The 19,362-nt window shown below is 38.9% G+C and overlaps 6 protein-coding genes across 9 annotated transcripts; 3 read left to right on the forward strand and 3 right to left on the reverse strand.

Moving 5' to 3' along the window:
* Nucleotides 1-32: 32 nt before the first annotated feature.
* LOC103856016 (cytochrome b-c1 complex subunit Rieske-2, mitochondrial) lies at nucleotides 33-1,854 on the reverse strand. The gene is made up of 2 exons (XM_009133089.3): nucleotides 1,582-1,854; nucleotides 33-928 (listed from the first exon to the last, which is right to left on the reverse strand). Exons 1-2 carry the CDS (start codon nucleotides 1,760-1,762, stop codon nucleotides 285-287), a joined length of 825 nt encoding a protein of 274 aa, XP_009131337.1. The 5' UTR covers nucleotides 1,763-1,854; the 3' UTR covers nucleotides 33-284.
* A 1,009-nt stretch (nucleotides 1,855-2,863) lies between these two features.
* On the reverse strand, nucleotides 2,864-4,366 carry LOC103856017 (ATP synthase subunit O, mitochondrial). Its single transcript, XM_009133090.2, has 6 exons — nucleotides 4,132-4,366; nucleotides 3,933-3,980; nucleotides 3,617-3,860; nucleotides 3,420-3,532; nucleotides 3,250-3,336; nucleotides 2,864-3,181 (listed from the first exon to the last, which is right to left on the reverse strand). Exons 1-6 carry the CDS (start codon nucleotides 4,243-4,245, stop codon nucleotides 3,053-3,055), a joined length of 735 nt encoding a protein of 244 aa, XP_009131338.1. The 5' UTR covers nucleotides 4,246-4,366; the 3' UTR covers nucleotides 2,864-3,052.
* A 704-nt stretch (nucleotides 4,367-5,070) lies between these two features.
* Nucleotides 5,071-8,009, forward strand: LOC103856019 (protein IQ-DOMAIN 1). 4 transcript variants are annotated; one of them, XM_009133095.3, is made up of 6 exons: nucleotides 5,071-5,168; nucleotides 5,579-5,679; nucleotides 5,764-6,072; nucleotides 6,647-6,862; nucleotides 6,949-7,080; nucleotides 7,165-8,009. In XM_009133095.3, the coding sequence occupies exons 2-6, from the start codon at nucleotides 5,611-5,613 to the stop codon at nucleotides 7,780-7,782; spliced, it is 1,344 nt and encodes a 447-aa protein (XP_009131343.1). In that variant the 5' UTR covers nucleotides 5,071-5,168; nucleotides 5,579-5,610; the 3' UTR covers nucleotides 7,783-8,009. The 4 variants fall into 4 exon arrangements, with proteins under 4 accessions (XP_009131343.1, XP_009131341.1, XP_009131342.1 ...); XM_009133093.2 differs by having other exon boundaries at nucleotides 5,077-5,328; XM_009133094.3 differs by lacking the exon at nucleotides 5,071-5,168 and adding an exon at nucleotides 5,333-5,503.
* LOC103856018 (flowering time control protein FY) lies at nucleotides 7,991-12,534 on the reverse strand. Its single transcript, XM_009133091.3, has 18 exons — nucleotides 12,236-12,534; nucleotides 12,065-12,156; nucleotides 11,916-11,984; nucleotides 11,723-11,827; nucleotides 11,503-11,598; nucleotides 11,319-11,401; nucleotides 11,132-11,203; nucleotides 10,964-11,061; nucleotides 10,616-10,675; nucleotides 10,485-10,545; nucleotides 10,310-10,397; nucleotides 10,162-10,225; nucleotides 9,852-9,930; nucleotides 9,589-9,678; nucleotides 9,400-9,485; nucleotides 8,721-9,163; nucleotides 8,422-8,586; nucleotides 7,991-8,258 (listed from the first exon to the last, which is right to left on the reverse strand). The coding sequence occupies exons 1-18, from the start codon at nucleotides 12,411-12,413 to the stop codon at nucleotides 8,199-8,201; spliced, it is 1,989 nt and encodes a 662-aa protein (XP_009131339.2). The 5' UTR covers nucleotides 12,414-12,534; the 3' UTR covers nucleotides 7,991-8,198.
* A 756-nt stretch (nucleotides 12,535-13,290) lies between these two features.
* Nucleotides 13,291-15,526, forward strand: LOC103856020 (ADP,ATP carrier protein 2, mitochondrial). Its single transcript, XM_009133097.3, has 4 exons — nucleotides 13,291-13,526; nucleotides 13,967-14,442; nucleotides 14,512-14,880; nucleotides 14,984-15,526. The coding sequence occupies exons 2-4, from the start codon at nucleotides 13,975-13,977 to the stop codon at nucleotides 15,278-15,280; spliced, it is 1,134 nt and encodes a 377-aa protein (XP_009131345.2). The 5' UTR covers nucleotides 13,291-13,526; nucleotides 13,967-13,974; the 3' UTR covers nucleotides 15,281-15,526.
* A 292-nt stretch (nucleotides 15,527-15,818) lies between these two features.
* LOC103856021 (hydroxyproline O-arabinosyltransferase 3) lies at nucleotides 15,819-19,231 on the forward strand. Its single transcript, XM_009133098.3, has 10 exons — nucleotides 15,819-15,996; nucleotides 16,208-16,327; nucleotides 16,697-17,174; nucleotides 17,258-17,325; nucleotides 17,410-17,611; nucleotides 17,783-17,880; nucleotides 17,990-18,059; nucleotides 18,158-18,229; nucleotides 18,422-18,535; nucleotides 18,881-19,231. The coding sequence occupies exons 3-10, from the start codon at nucleotides 16,797-16,799 to the stop codon at nucleotides 18,941-18,943; spliced, it is 1,065 nt and encodes a 354-aa protein (XP_009131346.1). The 5' UTR covers nucleotides 15,819-15,996; nucleotides 16,208-16,327; nucleotides 16,697-16,796; the 3' UTR covers nucleotides 18,944-19,231.
* Nucleotides 19,232-19,362: the final 131 nt, after the last annotated feature.

Consider the following 19,362-nt stretch of genomic DNA (forward strand, 5'->3'; position numbering starts at 1 on the left):
AAAATTATTTTATTAAAAATAGGTGATTCAAATACAAAAATTATTGTCAAACAGTAAAGACAGATATATGAAAAATGTTTTCAACAAATTTACCAGATGATAAAGCCATACAAATGACAAAAGTTTGTATTATTCAGGCACAACCAAGACAATCTTTTACTTGCTGAGAGACCAAAAAGTGTGAGGCAAGCAAGCTTGCTAGCTAAAATTTTAGCGTGAAAATATATAAAGAAAACAAAAACATACGAGGGTCTTTAAGACACAGGCAGTGTCTGTTTTATTCATCAACCAATGAGCAACTTATTCTCTTCCAAGAAACTGTAGGTTGGTACTTCCAGGTTGTAAGGTGCAGGACCTTTCCTAATCCTTCCTGAGATGTCGTAATGCGAACCATGACACGGGCAAAACCAACCACCGTAGTCACCAGCATTAGGCAAGGGGATACACCCCAAATGAGTGCAGACTCCAACCACGACTAGCCACTCCGGATTCTTGACCCTGACCGCATCTTCTTGCGGGTCTCTCAGAGAACCAAGATCCACGCTATTGGCAAGCTTAATGTCATCTTCTGTCCGTCGCCTGATGAAGACAGGCTTTCCACGCCACTTCACCGTCACAGTAGTTCCTGGTTCGATGCTCCCGAGGTCAACCTCGAGGGAAGCAAGGGCAAGGACGTCTTTACTTGCGGACATGCTGACAATGAGCTTCAGAACAAGAAGGCGGAGAACAGAGGCGTAAACAAACCTCCCACCGGACAGGACGAAATAAGCGAAGGCACGCTTGCTAGGGTCACCAGGTGGGTAACGCTCATGGTTATGGTCGTCATAGACAATCTTTGAGTTAGGTGTTTTGATAGCGTCGACCGTGGCTGGGACTTCGGAGGCAAAACCTAACTCATTCCCTTGAGTAATGACTTGAGATGAGAAACCTGAAAACAGTATGAAGCATTAATAAATATCATACCACGCATATTCATTCTAATGTTCTATACATTTAAGCAATAAAACGTTAAACTATGACATTAATGCATACGTTTCGACAGAGAAAACAAAAGGTAAACATAAAAACTGAATCCATGTGGCATACGAATGATGCAGGAATCAGGATAGTAACAGATTTATCCAAACAATTCTACCATCTAACACTAATCAAATGATCAGATGAGATGATGTGCATCAGAGAGTTCACTAGTACGCAACAAACATCCAAAAGCATAGCTCCTTAGGTAAACAAAACTACATTCCAGATTCCTTTACTGATGCAAGTTCCTGAGAATGCCATTTAGACACAAGATCCAAACTTTAGGAAATGAGAAACTTTTCACATCAAACAGAAAGATTATCTCAGCACAGGACAATTCGTATCCGATCAATAAAACTCAAATGTTTATTTCTCCTTCTAGACTGACGAATTCACACAAGAAATAACTTTTCTCCAGCAATGATACACGCGTAGATACGAGGACTGGAATCTAAATCATTACCAGGACTCATACGAGGAAAAAGTAATGATTTTTCAAGAATTATCTTACAATCAACGCCTGAAATAAACTATGAAATCAATCCAGAGAAAGATAAAGACCTCTTATAAGGCTCCGGTGGTAAGAATTGAAAGATGAAAGATCTGCAGAGGGAACAGATCTGTGGGTGGAAGACGAGTCGCCTCCATTGGAGATGGGATGATCTCGGGAAAGTACGAAGGAGGTCGCCGTAGATGATCTCTGTGAAACAGAGAAAAGCCTCCGCCCTGCAACTCGCAGCATCTTCGCTCAATCCTAAGGTTAGGGATGATGATGGCTTGGCCTGCCTATGCAAAAACAAAACAAAAAAGATTAGTCCTTTTGTTCGAGAAAACGTCAATCAATTTGGTTTTAACTAGGGCTGGGCAAATAAACCGAACCCGAAAACCCGTACTGAATCCAATCCGATAAAAATGAATCCGAACCGATCCGAATCCGACGTAAATACCGAATGGGTCTTGTTTTATGGTATTTCGGGTTATGGGTATTATCCGAACCAAACTCGAATCTAAATGGATATCCAATATAACCCGAAACATTCAAAACCTCGAAAAGATCTTGTACCAAACATGATCTCAATTCCTAATATGTATCCAAAATACACTAAGAAATATTAAACATCTAAAATACTTATCTATTACATGAAGGTTGGTGGTTCTATTACATGAAGTTTGATAGTTAAAGATGGCCATTGAATCTTGAAGTATTTAAATTTTGATTTTGTTTTTTCGTTAAACAATGTTTCTCATTTCATGAGGACTTGGTTTTCGTTTTATGTTTTTATTTATTTGGTTTTCTTTTTATCAGTAAATATGTTTACTTTTCGTTTGATTTTGAATGATCACGGTTGATGTTCCTTATTTTTGAATCGATTTTACTTAAGTTTTGGTTACAAAATAAGTACAAATCAGGTATTTTAAAACTGAAGAACCGATTTTACTCATTTTTTGGTTATAAGATAGGTAAAAATCAGGTACTTTTAAACCGAAAAACCGATTGGGACCCGAACCCAAAAATATATTGGGTTGTACTGGTTCTTTGAAGATTTACTAACCCCGACCCGAACCCGATAGAACCCGAACCGGTCCCGAACCGAACTTTCATATAATCCGAATGTGACTGATTTTGATAAACCCGAAAAACTGAAACCCGATTGGATAAAACCGAAATCCGATTGGGACCTCGAATGCCCAGGCCTAGTTTTAACTTTTGTTAACCCGATTTGTTTTCTTTATTACATACGCTCTATGCTTACGTGGCACCTTTTATGCACTTGTGTTTTGTTTTCGTGGCTCTCTCACCTTGATCGAGTCCTGACTCATCGTTTTAACAATTTGCCCATTAATTCTCAAATGTAAACCCAAATATCATTGAAATTTGATGTCTTCAAAAAAGCTTATTTCGAAGGAAAACAACAATTGTAAAATGAAATGATAAAATTTAAAACACGACACAAGTGTCTGTTTGTTGTTGTTTCTCATGAGTGTCATATTTTATTTGTCAACTGGTGGTAGTAGCATCACCACAAAATCTTCAAAGGTTGCTGAGGTCAACAGGTTCACGGAGGAGCCTCTCCATCTGCTGCGCCCTTGTCCTGATAGACATGTCCAACACCTTTTGTTGGAACTCTACTATTAGCCCTCCATAGATACTCGGATCAATCTGCCAACAAAACAACCATGTATTACACTCCAGCTTCATAATCACAAGCCAATAATCAGATTACATACCTTTTGTTCCACAGTTACTTTCTTCCCTTCTCCAATTATCTCCTGGAGTGTGTCCTTCAATTCCTTCTCCTCAGCAGGGGGAAGCGGCTGTTTGTCACAAAACATTTCTTATTTTAAATCCACAATCCTCAGTTACAACTCTAAACAGTATAAGAAGAACTCTAGCTTACCATGACTGTGGTAACCAAAACCTTGACGTCTCCCCTATGTGCTGTTGTCAGCTGCATGAATTTCTTCACAATCACGTCTAAATTCTTCAGCTTCCCGTTCTCAGCTAACAAAGCTGTTCGGAAAGCAAACAACTTTTGATCAAAATCGAAACATGGTCACTCAAAGTCATAAACTTTCAGGAACTCAATTGACATACAGAGGAAGTTCTTGGTGGGTTCCGCAAACTTGGCTTTATCACAAACATCCACAATAGCAGCGAGTCTCGTCTCTCTAGGAACAGAGGGATCTTTAGTAAACTGCGAAAAAGTAGGACTTGTCTTCATAGCCTCAACCAACTCAGAAAGATCAGACTCAATCTTCTCCAAAGAGTTCATTTTCACAGCTGCAATGTACAGCCACGAAGCAAAGTTCCCAGATTCACCAACTAACGCCACAGGCACCTGAAACAACAACATATCACAATGCATACCTTAACATTGCTGGTTAATATTTACAGATGCAATCACGCTTACCTTAACATTGCCTGTCTTCTGAGCAGAAGCTGTAGCATAATCTCTCAACTGCAATAACGAACAACACAATCAAAGAACAAATTGATTAACAACATAAACTCGAAAACGACGACGTTTCAATACTCTTACTGTTTGTAAAAATTGATTCTATAAAAAAAGAACATTTGACTTTAAATTCGTTTTCTAAGAATGCGATTACCGCGGGGATAAGCGGCGCTCCACGGAGGTGAGATCTAGCGGAGGAGACGGAATCAGAGACGGAGATGGTCTTGAAGAAGGAGATCCCGGATCTGATACGACCAGCCAACGCCATTTTTTTTGGTTGTTGCAGATAATCTGATTCGAACCCTAGCAAATGATAAAAAGTCGATTCAGAGTATAGAGAAGAAGACTGGTCAGAGGAGGAAGGTAACTTAATGAGTTGGGCTTCATTAGCCTCTCGCTTCTACTATTGGGCCTTACTCAGGCTTTGTTTTATTGGGCTTACAACTACCATCTCATAATTTAAAAACAAAACAGTGAAGAAGTCTTTGTGTTATATTTTGTTTTTACTCAATTTTTTTTTTAATTTGATTTCGTTGGAACTGTTATGGTTAGTGCTTTACATAAATTGTATTTATTTTTGTGTATACTACAAGGAAATAGAAATAACTATTTATAGGAAAGATGCGAATAATTATTTATAGGAAGATGCGGTTACATTTGTGATGAAGAAGTATATTGAGAGCGATAACAGTTGGATCATTTGTTTGCTAGCCATGTGAACAAACATGCAGTGCGTTGTCAGTTTCATTTGACCATTTTTATAAGTTTCACCATCATACGTACCCAATTATTATCACAAATAAGCCTTCAAATTTGACTTGATATAGAAGTGTCAAAGACACAAAAGGAGGATGATTAGGTTAGGTAACAAGAGAAACATATAATGGTCATATACCAAAGTTAGTTAAGCATGCTTAGCTATTCATGGTTGGTCGCTAATCTCATCTTAACACCTATAATGCAGTCGTGTCCGAGTCAGTAACTGTCAGAGGATATTTATATAGAACTTGTGATTGACAGTTAATGACAAATCGATAGCGATGCAGCAGATCTCAAAAAACAGTTTTTCAACTTTTTTAATAAATGATGGGGAACAAGGATTAGAGGAGAGAGTATGGGAGGAAGTGGGAGGGGTAAAAGCATAATTTCGGGTGCAAAAATGAAGTGTCACGTTACCTTGTCGGCACAGTGGTGAGAAGAGAACAACCTTCTCTCTTGTCTGTTCACATACATCATTTGTGATGAACAGTCACATATCTTCGCTGTCTGAATCTGCACTCTGTTGATTTTTCTGGAATTTCATTTTAGCTATAACCTTTTTGATAAACATTTAACACCTTCATTTCACCAAGTAAGTTTTATTTTTCCTTTTCTTTCTTAAATGCTTTTGTTTCAAATCTTGGAGACAAAACTTTCAATTTTCTAGGTAGATCTTTATGAGTTTTCATACAAGACTTGCTGCTTTTATTTATCCTAGAATCAAACTATTTTAGAGTATTGATCTGGAATATGTGATTTGGAAAATGGTACTCAGAGATTTGGCCCTCAATATGTGATTTGTTTTGAATCATTAGTTCAGATTTGGTTGATTGTGTTTTCAGATCAAATTATCAAAGCTGATGATTGTGCAACAATGACAAATAAGAAGGGATTATTCACTCTACTGAAAAGAGTTTTTATTTCAGAAGCTAACTCAGAAAAGGTAATTCAAAAGATCTCATTCTTCTGCTGGTGAGAGTTTTGATGTTCTTGTTTCATTCTTTTGTTATGCATTATTTATATGCAGAAAGAAAAGAGAAGAAGATGGACATTTTGGAAGCTTAAGGTAAGAAAAAGATTACCTACCATTACTGCACCACCTACAGAGAACGGGACAAGAAGCGAATCCCATGAGGAACAGAAAGAGGAAAGCGTGTCAGAGGTTGGTGAGGTCAGCCATGTATCTTCAAGTCAAAAGTTAGATTCCATAGAAAAGTTAGAAGGTTCAACATCCCCGGATACTGCTCATCTGGTAGCCCAGTATCAACTGTTTCTAAATAGAGAGGAAGAAGCTCTTGCTGCTACTCGGATTCAGACAGCTTTTCGTGGCCATCTTGTAAGATTCTGTTCCCTTTATCTCACGTGATGGCCTTGTTGATAGTCTACTACTGTAGTTGATGTAATTGTGTTAACTGCTCAGGAACTAGAGTTAGTCTTGTGTTAGTCTAGTACTGTAGTTGATCTAATCGTGTTAACTGCTCAGGAACTAGAGTTAGTCTTGTGTTAGTCTAGTACTGTAGATGATGTAATTGTGTTACTACAGGACACAGCCTTGGCTTTCGAAATTTATAGAGGTTATATAAAAAAAAAAATTGGTTAAATTTTTTATTAAATGTTTATGGCTTCCAAAATCTCAGATCCGGTCAATTGCTCAGGAACTAGAGTTTAGTAGATTAACTACATGTTAGATGGAAGTTTAGGCAGAACAGAAACAGCTAGGGATTCTGGATTGGTCTAGGATCTTTGTTTCTGGACAATGTTTGAGAGTGAACTGCTACCAGTCATATATGTGAACTACTATGTAGTTTTGAGAAATAGATGTGCATTTTTTTTGTAAGCCAATTGTCTTTCTTACTTTTTTTTTGGTTTCTGGTTAGTTAATAATATTTTTTTTGAAACTTCATTATCAGGCAAGGAAAGCTCTACGTGCGTTGAAGGGAATAGTAAAGCTCCAAGCATATATAAGAGGCCGTGCAGTGAGACGCCAAGCGATGACTACACTAAAATGCTTGCAATCCGTTGTGAACATTCAGTCACAAGTCTGCGGTAAGAGAACTCAAATTCCTCCCAGAGGCTCTCACAGAGATTACGAAGAGAGCCACATGTTCAGCGAGAACATACTCAAGGTACGTTACGTGATCTATATTAAAAAGGGGGGGGAGGGGGGGGGGAAGTACTGTACTAGTAGGTTAAGATGATATGATATTATCAGGTTGACACAAACGGTCAGAAGAGATGGGACGATAGTCTATTGACAAAGGAAGAGGCGAGAGCTGTGGTCATGAGCAAGAGAGAAGCTGCGTTAAGAAGAGAAAGGATCAAAGAATATGCAGTTACTCACCGGGTATTTCTATCTGTCTATACAGCTTTGTTGGTTTTTGATTGCGTTATAAGTTTCATAATATCACCTGAAAACTGTTTTATGTAGAAATCCGCGGAGTCGTACCAGAAACGGAGTAACACGAAGTGGAAGTACTGGTTAGATGAATGGGTAGATACTCAAAGAACCAAGAGCAAGGAGCTAGAAGATCTCGACTTGTCTTTAAGAACAAAAACTAAAGACGAAACTATGAATAAAACTCCAAGGAACTCATCGCCGAGAAGATTGGTGAGTAATAGTAATAACCATAGAAGACAAGCTTCAATAAGTGAAGAGGAACCACAAAACCCTGTGGCTGCTGTCACTGTCACTACTACACCAACTTACATGGTTGCAACAGAGTCAGCAAAGGCAAAGTCAAGATCTCTGAGCTCACCAAGGATAAGACCGAGAAGCTTCGACACGCAGTCAGAGAGTTACTCGCCGTACAAGAACAAGCTGTGCCTGACAACTTCGGTGATGAGCGAAGCACCAAGCAGAGTGAGAGTTGGGAATAGCAATGGCAATAACAGTAGGGCAAGTGCATACCAGCAAAGGTCTCCAGGGTTAAGGGGATTTAGCATAGGCCCTTTGAAATCATGCAATAATGGTGGTCTACTGAACGATCTCAGCATTAACTCGGAACGATCTCTACCCAGCTGGAGCAAGCAGAGCAGCTTGAGATGATGAGTGGGACTTTGAGCCCTGTATATACACTTACATACTTTCCAATGTTTCTTTGTTGAGAGGGTCACACCCACATGTGTATCATCACATCTTCTTTGGTTTCTCTTTTTTTTTTACACTGTTTCACTCAATTTCATTTGATTAAGTTGCCCAAGGACAATGTAATGACTATCAATCTTTATGTAGAAAAGAAAAAAGAACTATGAAATAAAAGAAGTTTTCCTTAAGTTTTGTTAACGAAAACCAATCTGGAGTACTTGACATGCGAAGTCACTAAAACTTTCTTATAGTAACTTGTTCAGCTAAGAAAAATCAAACATAAACAGCAAACCCATTTCACAGCGTTGACAAATCTTAGAACCAACTTCTTGTAAGAATTGGTCTACAAACAGAATATATACTGTTACAACGGTGGTCTACTGATGTTGTTGATTGGTGTTTGGTGGAGGGCCTCCAGGCAAAGGCGGTTGCGGCTGCTGCATAAAGCAAAAATAAAGAGAATGGATTAGTCGATGAATTTTCATTCAGCTCTACCTTTGCAACATCTAGTCATACCATAGAAACTATTAGCCAGTATGTTTCAAACGAGCCTATCTGTAGTATACTAACTAACAGTAGTAGAAAAGTGTTTAAAGAGACCTGTTGGAAAGGGTTGTTGTACCCTGGCATCATCTGTGGACGGTTGAAACCACGTCCTTGGGGATATATTGGTCCACCACTGCTTGGTGGTCCTTGAAATGCTCCAGAAGGAGGACCCATATAATGGCCTTGCGACATCTGCGGATTTATACCCCCTTGCATTCCCTGATCCAACAACAAGTGACGATATTAATCTCTCTTTCAGTAGAAAAGTATGAGAGTACTAATGTCACTCAAACAAAAGAACGATCCAAAGGCATAAGTTGTGGTCGAATTACAAGAGATCAAAAGAGCCATACCATTGGTCCGGGCATCTGATGAGGCATAGGCATTGATGAAGGTGGCATGTGACCGTGAGAAGGTACTTGCATAGGCCGGGGATGATGAGGATGTAATGGCATATGAGACGATGGTGGTCGCTGAAGATGAGGCATATTGGGCATTGGAGGGATTTGCTGGGGATGACCTTGGTGGTGGTGGTGTTGTTGCTGATACCCTTGCTGCTGGCTAATCCCTATAAGCGATGGGTGGGGACCAGGTGGCAGCGGAGGAGCCATGCCACCTGGAAGAGGCTGTTTATGTTCCCCTTGAGAGGATCCATCAAATGACATTGCTATTCCAATTCCAGGGATGGTCCCCTCATTACGTGTCAGCCCAGGAACAAATGCTCCAGGAGTTGGCGATGCCTCAGATGGTTGGAAATTATCAGGCATGCGATTGCCAAAACCTTGTTCATTATAGCCTGATATATATTACACTAATTAGTACACACAAATTACAAACTTCAGTTCATACACAAAAAATAAATAAAAAGTTTCTGGCGATAATACAACTTGAATGTACGGGTCCCACCAGTTAAGCTTATCAGAACATCCTTACTATTTACTCAATTACTCATATGGATAAGGGCATAATATTTGCACACCACCTATACACTTATGCCTACAAAAAAATCAGATATCAATAGCACATAAAAACCTTGGTTCTGCATAGTAAGAGCATCTCGAGGATTATCCCCAGGCCTGTTTCTGCACCAAAACTTGGTTGTGTGATCGTTGCTACCACTGCACAGATTAGGGGGGGGGGGGAATCAGTAATCTGGTGTTAACCACAGGCCATCATAAAATAAAACTGTTAAAGAACTCAGGCATCAGGTAATCGTACTACCTGCAAAGAAGATATCCAATAGGATGCCATGCAAGATCCCAAACACTGTTATCATGAGCATTTGGGATTTCAATCTGCGGGTTTTCATGCCTGAAAATTAAGAGTAGTTTCATATTTAGACACACCTCAAACAAAACCACAAAATAAAAGTTAGAGAAAGATGCTACTAGCATGCAGATGAGACATGACTGGATATAAAATGTAGACAAGGAACATGATTTGACAAATCATCATAAATGATTTAAATCAACTGAAGTACCTACCCCACAATCCAATGACAAATGGATCCGTCAAGGCTCCCACTAACAAAGTATTCTTCGTGGGATGGATGCCACGCCAAAGCTGTAAAAGAGGTCAACAACTTTTGATAAGAAACAGTTGAAACTAAGAAATGTCGAAGAAAGTAATGAGAACCGTCATGGGACATTAACAAAAGAATGGGTATAATAATAATATTTTGACGGCATATACACTTTAGAGTCCTAGCCAATGTACAGAAACGCAATGTCTACAGGCAATTTGCCTGCTATCACGTGTTTGAAGACATAACCATTACAAAATTTGACAGCTTACATGTTACATCTTTCGTGTGCCCACGGAAGGATTCAAGCTCTTTCATAGTCCTTATATCATACAGCTGCAGATTACATGCATAGGTGTCATACAAATGCAAGGAAAATATCTTGTTCACAGATCGACACACCCAAAAAAATGAGCTCACCTTAATTATTTGATCTTTCGAGGCTGTTAAAAGCAAATTGCCATTTTGGTTCCACTTCACACTAAGCACCATGTTTTTGTGACCATGACTGCAAAAGTGAGGATAACGATCAAATTCGTCAAAGCTTCGACCCTGCAATTATTAATAGGATAAAAATACATTTTGTATCACTTACAGTGAGCAAAGCTCTCTCGCAGTTCTGGCATCCCAGATTTTGACAAGTTGATCTTTCCCACCTGAAAATAAAAATTAAAACAGTTAATAAATACTCCATCATTCGAAATAAGAATTCTATAAATGATGTACCAGAAACTAGTAGGGATTTTGTGGGGTGCCAGTCGACGCACTTGACATCCCAACCATGGCCTGCCTGAGTTCAAAATATAAAGAACCCCTTGGTCACACTTCAACAATTCTCAGAATTCATACAAATTAAAAAACAGCAACATCACGCCTTTAAAAGGATATAAAACTTGTCAAGAACACAAGTTTTACATGGCGACACCAAAGCAAATCTCAATATCACCTTTTTCTATGAAGCCTAAGGGTGCAGTTCTAATAACACAGAGCTAAATTACATCTCAACTGGATTCTAAATTAGTAACAAAGGAGCATTCGACTTAGAGGTTCGCCAATCTGTGCAAATCACATTACCGGTTAATGTAATTTCTTCTTGGCACTTGGTAAAATCCCAAACTTTAACAGTTGTATCATCAGAACACGAACAGAACTTCAAATCTGTTTTACAGAAACTGTTTGATACACAATGTTAAATTTTTTAAAGATATCCATCAAATGCAGTTTAGAAATTGAACTTTTTACCTTAGATCACGAATAGATTCCTTGTGAGCAGTTCTATTGGCTTTCACATTATTCATATTGCTCTGCCAATACCTGTTAAATAAGAAGCAAATGATCCTCACTATCACAACGAAAACTAAATTTGAATCATAGAATTTCGAGCTTTTCCTTTACATGGATTAATAAGGGGTTGAGAGAGATAACATACTTTAGCGTGCCTCCATCATCACCAGACACCATCCAAATGTCATTGTGGCTCCATACCATCGACCTTATAGGTTGATCATGTGCCTGATATTAACAGATTTCAACAGTCAATACAAGGAGCAACAACTACAGAGGAAACAAAACAGGAGCCCCCAATAGATTAATATACAAACTAAAAACTAAACCTGAAGAATCATCTCGAAATTGAAAGATTGCCCATTCCAAAGAGTAAACTCCCCACTTTGGGAGCCAGTGATAAGACGTCTTCCTGAAGGTGTCCACTATATACAACAAAACCAATCAGCATTGATCGCAATAAGCAGCCATAAAGTAGTAAAAAAAAATGTTGCTTTCTTCAACAGATAAACAAGGCAAACAGAATATAATACAGTTCAAGGGATATACCAAAACACAGTTGATTGAACAACGGTTCTTGTTAAGAGACGAGTGAACAAACTTTGCACCAAAGCTTGTAGAAGGATTATCTGAATAGGCAACTGGGGGAAGCATCTGAAACATCAATACAAAAAAAAAAAATTAAAATACAGGAGATCAAGAAACTATAGCATAATCCAAGAAAACAAAAAAGAAAACCAACATCAACAGCAGCAGCTGGGGTTGGTTGCAAGGAGGTCATATCCCTTGAATCTCTCTGCCATGTTCGAGCCTGAACAAAAACATTCACAAAGTAAGAGCTTTTCAATTGAAATCGATCAGTGACAAAAGGCTCTAACTTTGTGACATTACCTGAATGTATCTCACAACGGTACTCGTGTAATCAACAGCCTTTCTCTGTGTGTGCTTTCTCATTCGTTTCGCACCAAAACTGTCAACATGTGCTGCAACATCACACAATAGAGAGATCAGATCTCGTAGCCATGGATTAATTGAAAATAAAAGCGAGAGTCTACTACTTACAGTCGAAGGGATTTGGGGCAGAGGGATGGTGGTAGTCGGGATTGATATTGGTGGAAGAGGCTGAGGGATGACGCATCATCGGTGGGGGATGCATCGGTGGACCTCCGGCGGCTACATGGTGTTGATTCTGCATCGGTGGGAGCTGCTGCTGCTGCTGCATCGAATCTCCTCCGTACATTGTTGCAGATAAGATGCGAATAACGGTCGAAAGGTTAGGGTTTGCTTCTTCTCGGCAAACCAAACCCCTCAAGATTCCTCGAGCCTTGAAGGAAAGGAAGTAACGATCGGTTCTCCGGTTGGTTTATCTGGGTTCTTAATAATCCGGTTCAACGGTTAAACCGTTACCATATCTTTTTACCCGCCGAAAAGATAAAAAAAATTAAGACTGGGGTTAATCTTAAACGTTAACCAAAAGTACTGTATTTTGGTCTATTTAAGCTCTAATTGGCTACTTTGTTAAATGAAAAAAATTATGGTGAATGTTTTGTTCATCAAAATTTATATCAATTAAAATTGTAGTTAAATTATTGAAAAATAGATCCCATAATTTTTTTTCTAAATTCTTCATGAAAAAATAAATTTATAAAGAAAAATTTCCTTCTGCAATTTTGACGAGGAACAAAATAAGTAAAAATTCATATGTTTTTTTATTTTTTCAATTTTTTAAATAAAATTTTATTTTTCATTTTTGCTTAAACTTAATTTGTACAAATGTTCTTACTCTAATCCAGTGTTCGTTCAAACACATTACACATATATATATCACAAAATATGAGTAAGAACATGAACTGGAGAAAGTAATTTCCGTACACATATACAAGCACTAAACCGATTAAGACTAACCATAATCTATACGATCATACACATAGGCACAGTCCCCAAAGTCCATATACTATATTGAATTCTAGAAACATGGGCAAAATACAAATGGTAAACGGGAGCCCATAACTATCAAGCACCAGGCCCAATATTAAACAAATCCGGCAAGATCTAGGGTCAATAAAATAGTCTTTCATTTCCCTAAAAACTATTATTTCCTTTAGTATTCACAATCAACGGCTTACAGTCATTTTATAGCAATCTCGATGATCTAACGGACCTAACCGTTTCAGAGCGCGTCACACCCGATCATTTCTAATCACTACTTGCGGCCCTATTTCTCGAACCAATAAAAGGCCCTCATCGCCACCATAGAAAATTCTCTCGTTCTTCTTCCTCTTCGCTCAGCTCCTACAATAAAGGGCGAAGAATCTCACCTCCTTGACTTTTGCTTTGCCATCGCTTCCCTTTGGTAAGTTTAGATCTCTGCTCCGCTTTATATCTCCTTGTCTCTCCCGTTTTGTTCATCTGACTTTATCGATCTGCTTTTTATTATATCAACAAGGTAAAATGATGACGATCTGATGATTTAGCTGCTCATTTTCCGATTGAATTGAGTCTAGAGTGTGAATGTTTCGATAGAATAGATCTGAATTATGATTCTCCGATCTGCCTGTGTAGATCTAGAAATGATTCGTCTCTGTTGCTTATATCTTGTGCCATTCTGTTACTCATGTATGGATCTGTTACGAGGATCTCTACTAGTGAAAGTCGTATTTGATTCATTATCGTAACGTATATCATATAGTAAAATTGATTTTGATATAGCATTAGATCTCTATTGACATGAACGTCTTACTATTATTGTTATCTTTTATGTGTGTTAAAATGTAGTATTGTTTTCTCTTGCAGAGGTCAAAATGGTTGAACAGACTCAGCAGCCCACGATTTTCCAGAAGGCTTCTGGCCAGATCTTGCGTTCCGGTGTTTCCCAGGACATCCATGGCTACGCATCTGGTTTCCAGAGGCGTGCAACGTACGGAAACTACTCCAACGCTGCGTTCCAGTACCCTCTTGCGGCCAGTTCCAGGATTGTGGCGACTACTTCCCCTGTGTTCGTCCAGGCTCCAGGAGAGAAAGGATTCTCTAGCTTTGCTATTGATTTCTTGATGGGTGGTGTTTCCGCTGCTGTGTCCAAGACCGCTGCTGCTCCTATTGAGCGTGTCAAGCTTTTGATTCAGAATCAGGATGAGATGCTTAAGGCTGGTAGGCTCTCTGAGCCTTATAAGGGTATTGGTGACTGTTTCGGCAGGACCATTAAGGATGAGGGATTTGGTTCTTTGTGGAGAGGAAACACTGCTAACGTTATCCGTTACTTCCCCACTCAGGTTGGTCAAGTTTAACATCTTTGCTAAATGTCTATTACTTGGTTACTGATATGTCTCTCACTTCTGTAGGCCTTGAACTTTGCGTTCAAAGATTATTTCAAGAGGCTTTTCAACTTCAAGAAGGACAAGGATGGCTACTGGAAGTGGTTTGCTGGTAACTTGGGATCTGGAGGTGCTGCTGGTGCTTCTTCACTTCTCTTTGTGTACTCTCTTGACTATGCACGTACCCGTCTCGCCAATGACTCCAAGGCAGCCAAGAAGGGAGGTGAAAGGCAGTTCAATGGTCTTGTCGATGTCTACAAGAAGACCCTCAAGTCTGATGGTATCGCTGGACTTTACCGTGGATTCAACATCTCCTGTGTTGGTATCATCGTCTACCGTGGTCTCTACTTTGGACTCTACGACTCTTTGAAGCCTCTCCTCCCTGCTGACCTCCAGGTTTGTTTATTTGATCCATAAATTGACAATTAGAAACCCAATCCTGACTTTCCTTGTTTGTTTCTAATGCTGTTATCTGTCTTTCCTTTTTGGGTAATTTCAGGACAGCTTCTTCGCTAGCTTTGCCCTTGGATGGCTCATCACCAACGGAGCTGGTCTTGCATCCTACCCCATTGACACTGTTCGTAGAAGAATGATGATGACGTCAGGTGAAGCCGTGAAGTACAAGAGTTCCATGGATGCCTTCCAGCAGATTCTCAAGAAGGAAGGACCCAAGTCACTCTTCAAGGGTGCTGGTGCCAACATCCTGCGTGCCATTGCTGGTGCTGGTGTGCTCTCTGGATACGACAAGCTCCAGTTACTTCTTCTCGGAAAGAAGTACGGATCTGGATCTGGTTAAGTAATACTATTCACCAGTCGCCACCACCATAAAGCTGTGGCTTTATTTTTTTTTCTTTTTATCTCGATTTATTTGCAGTTCCAGACTTTTTAAAAAGATAAAGACGTTGATGAAACCTTTTGCCATAAAACTAGAGAGTAGCTTGGGAAAAGTTTTATCATTTCGAAATAAGTTTTGTATGTGCTGGAGATTTTGTCTCCAAACTAATTTACAGCTATGAATTTTTGTTTGTTTATGTTTTAACTTCTTTGAGGACCCTCTTTGTTGCCAATAGCATAGAGTAATGTTTTTTTTTTTTTTTGTAACACAGAGTAATGTTATTTACTGAATTGCATAAAGGAACGTAATGTGAAGACTAATAATACCTAGTTTTAATTATCGGTGGTTGTATATATTTGAACCTTAACGTGATCAACATTGTTCGTCGCTTAGTTCAGTACTCTTGATTACGTGTTAATCTTTGAGAAAAAACATGCCAGGAGTAAGATGAAAGAAGAGTTGTGTCAAAACAAGTTTGAAACGTATACTTTTCAGCGCATAGCGTCGGCTGAAAGCTACAGTCAGATACCGACAGGCACAATAGCGAGGAGCACGTTTCCAAAAGCACATTGAGACGTGAAGACAGAAACAAATACAATACAAATCAAACCAATTTCACGCTGTATTTAGACCATCTGTCCATCTGGTAATAACTTCTCCTTGGACAGTAAACTACGGTAAATCTTCTCCTTTTTCCAACTAAATGTTCAGATGTTCAAAAAGGAAAAAGATCTAGTGTTGATGAATATTTATTCATGCTAAAGTAAAAATTTTTTTTTCCAAAGACGTGCCTCCACAAACACTACACTTCCTGTAACAATAATTGTTTTATTCCTCTCTTTCTGTTTTCATTGGCACGATCCTAACACCATTTTGTCATATGCGTAGTCAGTGTTAGAATAAATCGTTAATGATGGCTCCGTTAGTCAACTCTTCTTCGCATTAAAATCACTCCTCGGATCTCTCATCTTTCTCCTTCTCCGGCGACTTTCATACACCTTCGAATCTGTAAGCTCCCAAGCTCTTACTCCCAATTTCGCTTATCTATGGTGTCTGCTCCTTCAGATCTTTTAGTATAGTTAATAGTTGATGATAATTGATGATTGATTATGTCAAAATCAATGCGTTACTGGAATTTAGCCGATTTCGTTTTATTTACTCTCTTCGCCGATTGATTCTCTAAATAGTTTTTGATGGCTGGATCCAGAGCGAGCCTAACAAAATTTGTGTTAACATGTATTATATCATTTAGCCCCCAAATTAATTAAGAAAAAACTTTTATTAATTGTTTCAAGCTTCATGGATCTTAGCGTAGGTTCTCAATTTAGCTTTGCTTCTAAACGATTTCACATTCAATTCCTTCCACTGTATATGCAGGAATGAGTTTGTGGGTGGAGGAGGAGGGGTCCACCAACACCTGAGCCACTGCTTTGTATTTTTAATTTAGTTTTTGATCAATTAGAATATAAACAACAATATGGGAAAAGCATCCTCTCTGCTTCTCTTTCTGTTAGGTTTCGGTTTCTTTGTTGTCACATACAATCTTATGACCCTTATAGTCCACAATAGATCTGGTAGTGTGAGTAGTCCGCTTCTAGATCCCGTTGTTCAGATGCCTAACAGAAAGGCCAAGACTTCTTCTCCTGCGCCCTTTCACGTTGCCTTGACAGCTACCGACGCTCCTTATAACAAGTGGCAGTGTCGTATTATGTATTATTGGTATAAGCAGAAGAAAGCTCTTCCTGGTTCTGACATGGGAGGGTTCACTCGCATTTTGCATTCTGGGAATCGTGATAACTTGATGGATGAGATACCGACGTTTGTTGTTGACCCTCTTCCTCCAGGTCTTGATAGGGTGAGAAGAAGAACTTTGTTTCCCTCTCTTCGTTGGGTGTTGAGTTTATCTGTTATTGATTGATTCACTCTTTGTGTGTTTAGGGGTATGTTGTGTTAAATAGACCGTGGGCGTTTGTGCAATGGCTTGAAAGAGCTACCATCGAGGAAGAGTAAGTCATGTCTCACTTCATACCAAAAAAAAACGTTATTTAATTGTTTGCTGAATCTTCTGGTTGTTGTTAATTATGGTGCAGCTATGTGCTGATGGCAGAGCCTGATCATGTATTTGTTAACCCTCTTCCCAACTTGGCTGTTGGAGGATACCCAGCCGCTTTTCCGTTTTTCTATATTACGCCTGAAAAGTACGAGAACATTGTCAGAAAGTATTATCCTGTGGAGATGGGCCCGGTATCGAACATCGATCCCATAGGCAATTCTCCTGTTATTATAAGCAAGGTGAGATTTGATTATCTGTGATATAATGATTTATGTTGGTTATCTCTGTCTAACACATATGAATTGAACCCCAAACATTTATAGAGAGATTTAGCTAAGATGTGATGTTGGTGTCAAGGAACATGTTGTTTTGGTTCTTTATGCATTAACAGCAGTTACTTTCTTATGCAGGAATCACTTGAAAATATTGCTCCTACATGGATGAATGTCTCTCTAACAATGAAAAATGATCCAGATACTGATAAGGCTTTTGGATGGGTGTTGGAAATGTTAGCACTAGAAACAAACTTGTCTATTCATAAATTGACTCCTCTAGCCTTTTGAATCCCATCGTTGTTTACTGAGATAGCTTGCCTCTTCTCTTTTCTGCTTGATAAGGTACGGTTACGCAGTTGCCTCTGCTCTGCATGGGGTGAGGCACATACTTAGAAAGGACTTCATGCTTCAGGTAAGAATTTGATTACTGTTATCTATTATCCTTTTCAGCGTATAGTTAGAAAATAATCTTTGCTCCGTATTCCTAAGTGCTATCACCATATCTTTCAGCCTCCATGGGATTTGTCTACCAAGGGCAAGTTTATCATCCATTACACTTACGGATGCGACTACAACATGAAGGTGATTTTGAGACGATTGTTTTAATTTTATTCTGGCAGATAGACTAGAGAACATAATTTGTACACCTTACTTTTCTTGCTCTTGAGACCACTAAGTTTTGTCGCAACCTTATACAAGGTCCATGTTAGTTTTACTTATATAACAGCTTCCTATGTGTTCTAATAGAAGTACTTTACCGACTGTCATATACAGGGTGAGCTGACATATGGCAAAATAGGAGAGTGGCGTTTTGATAAGAGATCACATCTACGAGGTCCTCCTCCGAGGAACATTTCCATGCCGCCTCCCGGTGTTCCAGAAAGTGTGGTATGTTATATATATTCACCACTTAATCTAATCCTATATAGAACAAGATACTGCTGTAAGGTTCATCTATAGCTCACAAGGATACTTATTCGCATCATGTCCATTGAGATTTGAGACTATATAGCAACTTCGTAAGCAGATACTTACCCTAGACGTGATGTAGTTTGTAAGCTTTCAAGAATTGTATGCACAAGTTGTTTAAGTAGTTTCCAATATATTTAGGAGTTTAAGGTTTCTCATACATGGTACCGGTGGTCAAATCATACACAAGAAGTGTGCGAGTGAGAAGCCTAGCTGTGAATGACTTGCCTAAATGCATCTGTGTGTTGTGTTTTGGTGATGCAGGTGACTCTAGTGAAGATGGTGAATGAAGCTACAGCAAATATCCCTAATTGGGAAACTCTCTAACTTACATCCACAAGACATAAACCATAGAAAGGACAACGAATCCATACATCATATTTTGCTAAATGAAGAGTTTTCTTTTTCTTTTTCTTTTTCTTTTTCTTTTTCTTTTTTCCCTTTACTTCTTTTCTTTCAGTTAAATGATGAACTCAAGAGTAAATTATGGAAAATCTGGTTTCAGAAAATGTTCAAGAAATGGTTAGATGATAATATGATACTGATAGTTAGATGGTGAAAACAGTCAACTGAAACTCGAGCAGCAAGTTGTTATTATAGTCATTGGGTTTTATATAAGATGATCTTGTTCCGATGAGCTATGGAGTGGTAAGTCTCTTGAGCTTCTGCAAAGACCTGTTTTGCTGCTAGCTGCTTCTCTTTGATTCAACCAGCTTGTGCAATAGCAGTGAAGAGATTTCTCTATT

This window comes from Brassica rapa, chromosome A03 (genome assembly GCF_000309985.2).
Source record: "Brassica rapa cultivar Chiifu-401-42 chromosome A03, CAAS_Brap_v3.01, whole genome shotgun sequence".
NCBI classification, from domain to species: Eukaryota; Viridiplantae; Streptophyta; class Magnoliopsida; order Brassicales; family Brassicaceae; genus Brassica; species Brassica rapa.

Coding starts and splice junctions, on each gene's coding strand:
- LOC103856016 (XM_009133089.3), bottom strand. CDS start 1,762: ATGCTGCGAGTTGCAGGGCGGAGGCTTTTCTCTGTTTCACAGAGATCA. Junction 929..1,581: donor CCACCGGAGCCTTATAAGAG/GTCTTTATCTTT, acceptor TACTGTTTTCAG/GTTTCTCATCTCAAGTCATT.
- LOC103856017 (XM_009133090.2), bottom strand. CDS start 4,245: ATGGCGTTGGCTGGTCGTATCAGATCCGGGATCTCCTTCTTCAAGACC. Junction 3,861..3,932: donor AGAAGACAGGCAATGTTAAG/GTAAGCGTGATT, acceptor TTGTTGTTTCAG/GTGCCTGTGGCGTTAGTTGG. Junction 3,182..3,249: donor AAGTAACTGTGGAACAAAAG/GTATGTAATCTG, acceptor TTTTGTTGGCAG/ATTGATCCGAGTATCTATGG.
- LOC103856019 (XM_009133095.3), top strand. CDS start 5,611: ATGACAAATAAGAAGGGATTATTCACTCTACTGAAAAGAGTTTTTATT. Junction 6,863..6,948: donor TCAGCGAGAACATACTCAAG/GTACGTTACGTG, acceptor TGATATTATCAG/GTTGACACAAACGGTCAGAA. Junction 7,081..7,164: donor AATATGCAGTTACTCACCGG/GTATTTCTATCT, acceptor TGTTTTATGTAG/AAATCCGCGGAGTCGTACCA.
- LOC103856018 (XM_009133091.3), bottom strand. CDS start 12,413: ATGTACGGAGGAGATTCGATGCAGCAGCAGCAGCAGCTCCCACCGATG. Junction 9,679..9,851: donor ATTTGTCATTGGATTGTGGG/GTAGGTACTTCA, acceptor CTTAATTTTCAG/GCATGAAAACCCGCAGATTG. Junction 9,486..9,588: donor ATTGGATATCTTCTTTGCAG/GTAGTACGATTA, acceptor TAATCTGTGCAG/TGGTAGCAACGATCACACAA.
- LOC103856020 (XM_009133097.3), top strand. CDS start 13,975: ATGGTTGAACAGACTCAGCAGCCCACGATTTTCCAGAAGGCTTCTGGC. Junction 14,443..14,511: donor TCCGTTACTTCCCCACTCAG/GTTGGTCAAGTT, acceptor TCACTTCTGTAG/GCCTTGAACTTTGCGTTCAA. Junction 14,881..14,983: donor TCCTCCCTGCTGACCTCCAG/GTTTGTTTATTT, acceptor GGGTAATTTCAG/GACAGCTTCTTCGCTAGCTT.
- LOC103856021 (XM_009133098.3), top strand. CDS start 16,797: ATGGGAAAAGCATCCTCTCTGCTTCTCTTTCTGTTAGGTTTCGGTTTC. Junction 17,326..17,409: donor AGAGCTACCATCGAGGAAGA/GTAAGTCATGTC, acceptor ATTATGGTGCAG/CTATGTGCTGATGGCAGAGC. Junction 17,881..17,989: donor TTTGGATGGGTGTTGGAAAT/GTTAGCACTAGA, acceptor CTGCTTGATAAG/GTACGGTTACGCAGTTGCCT.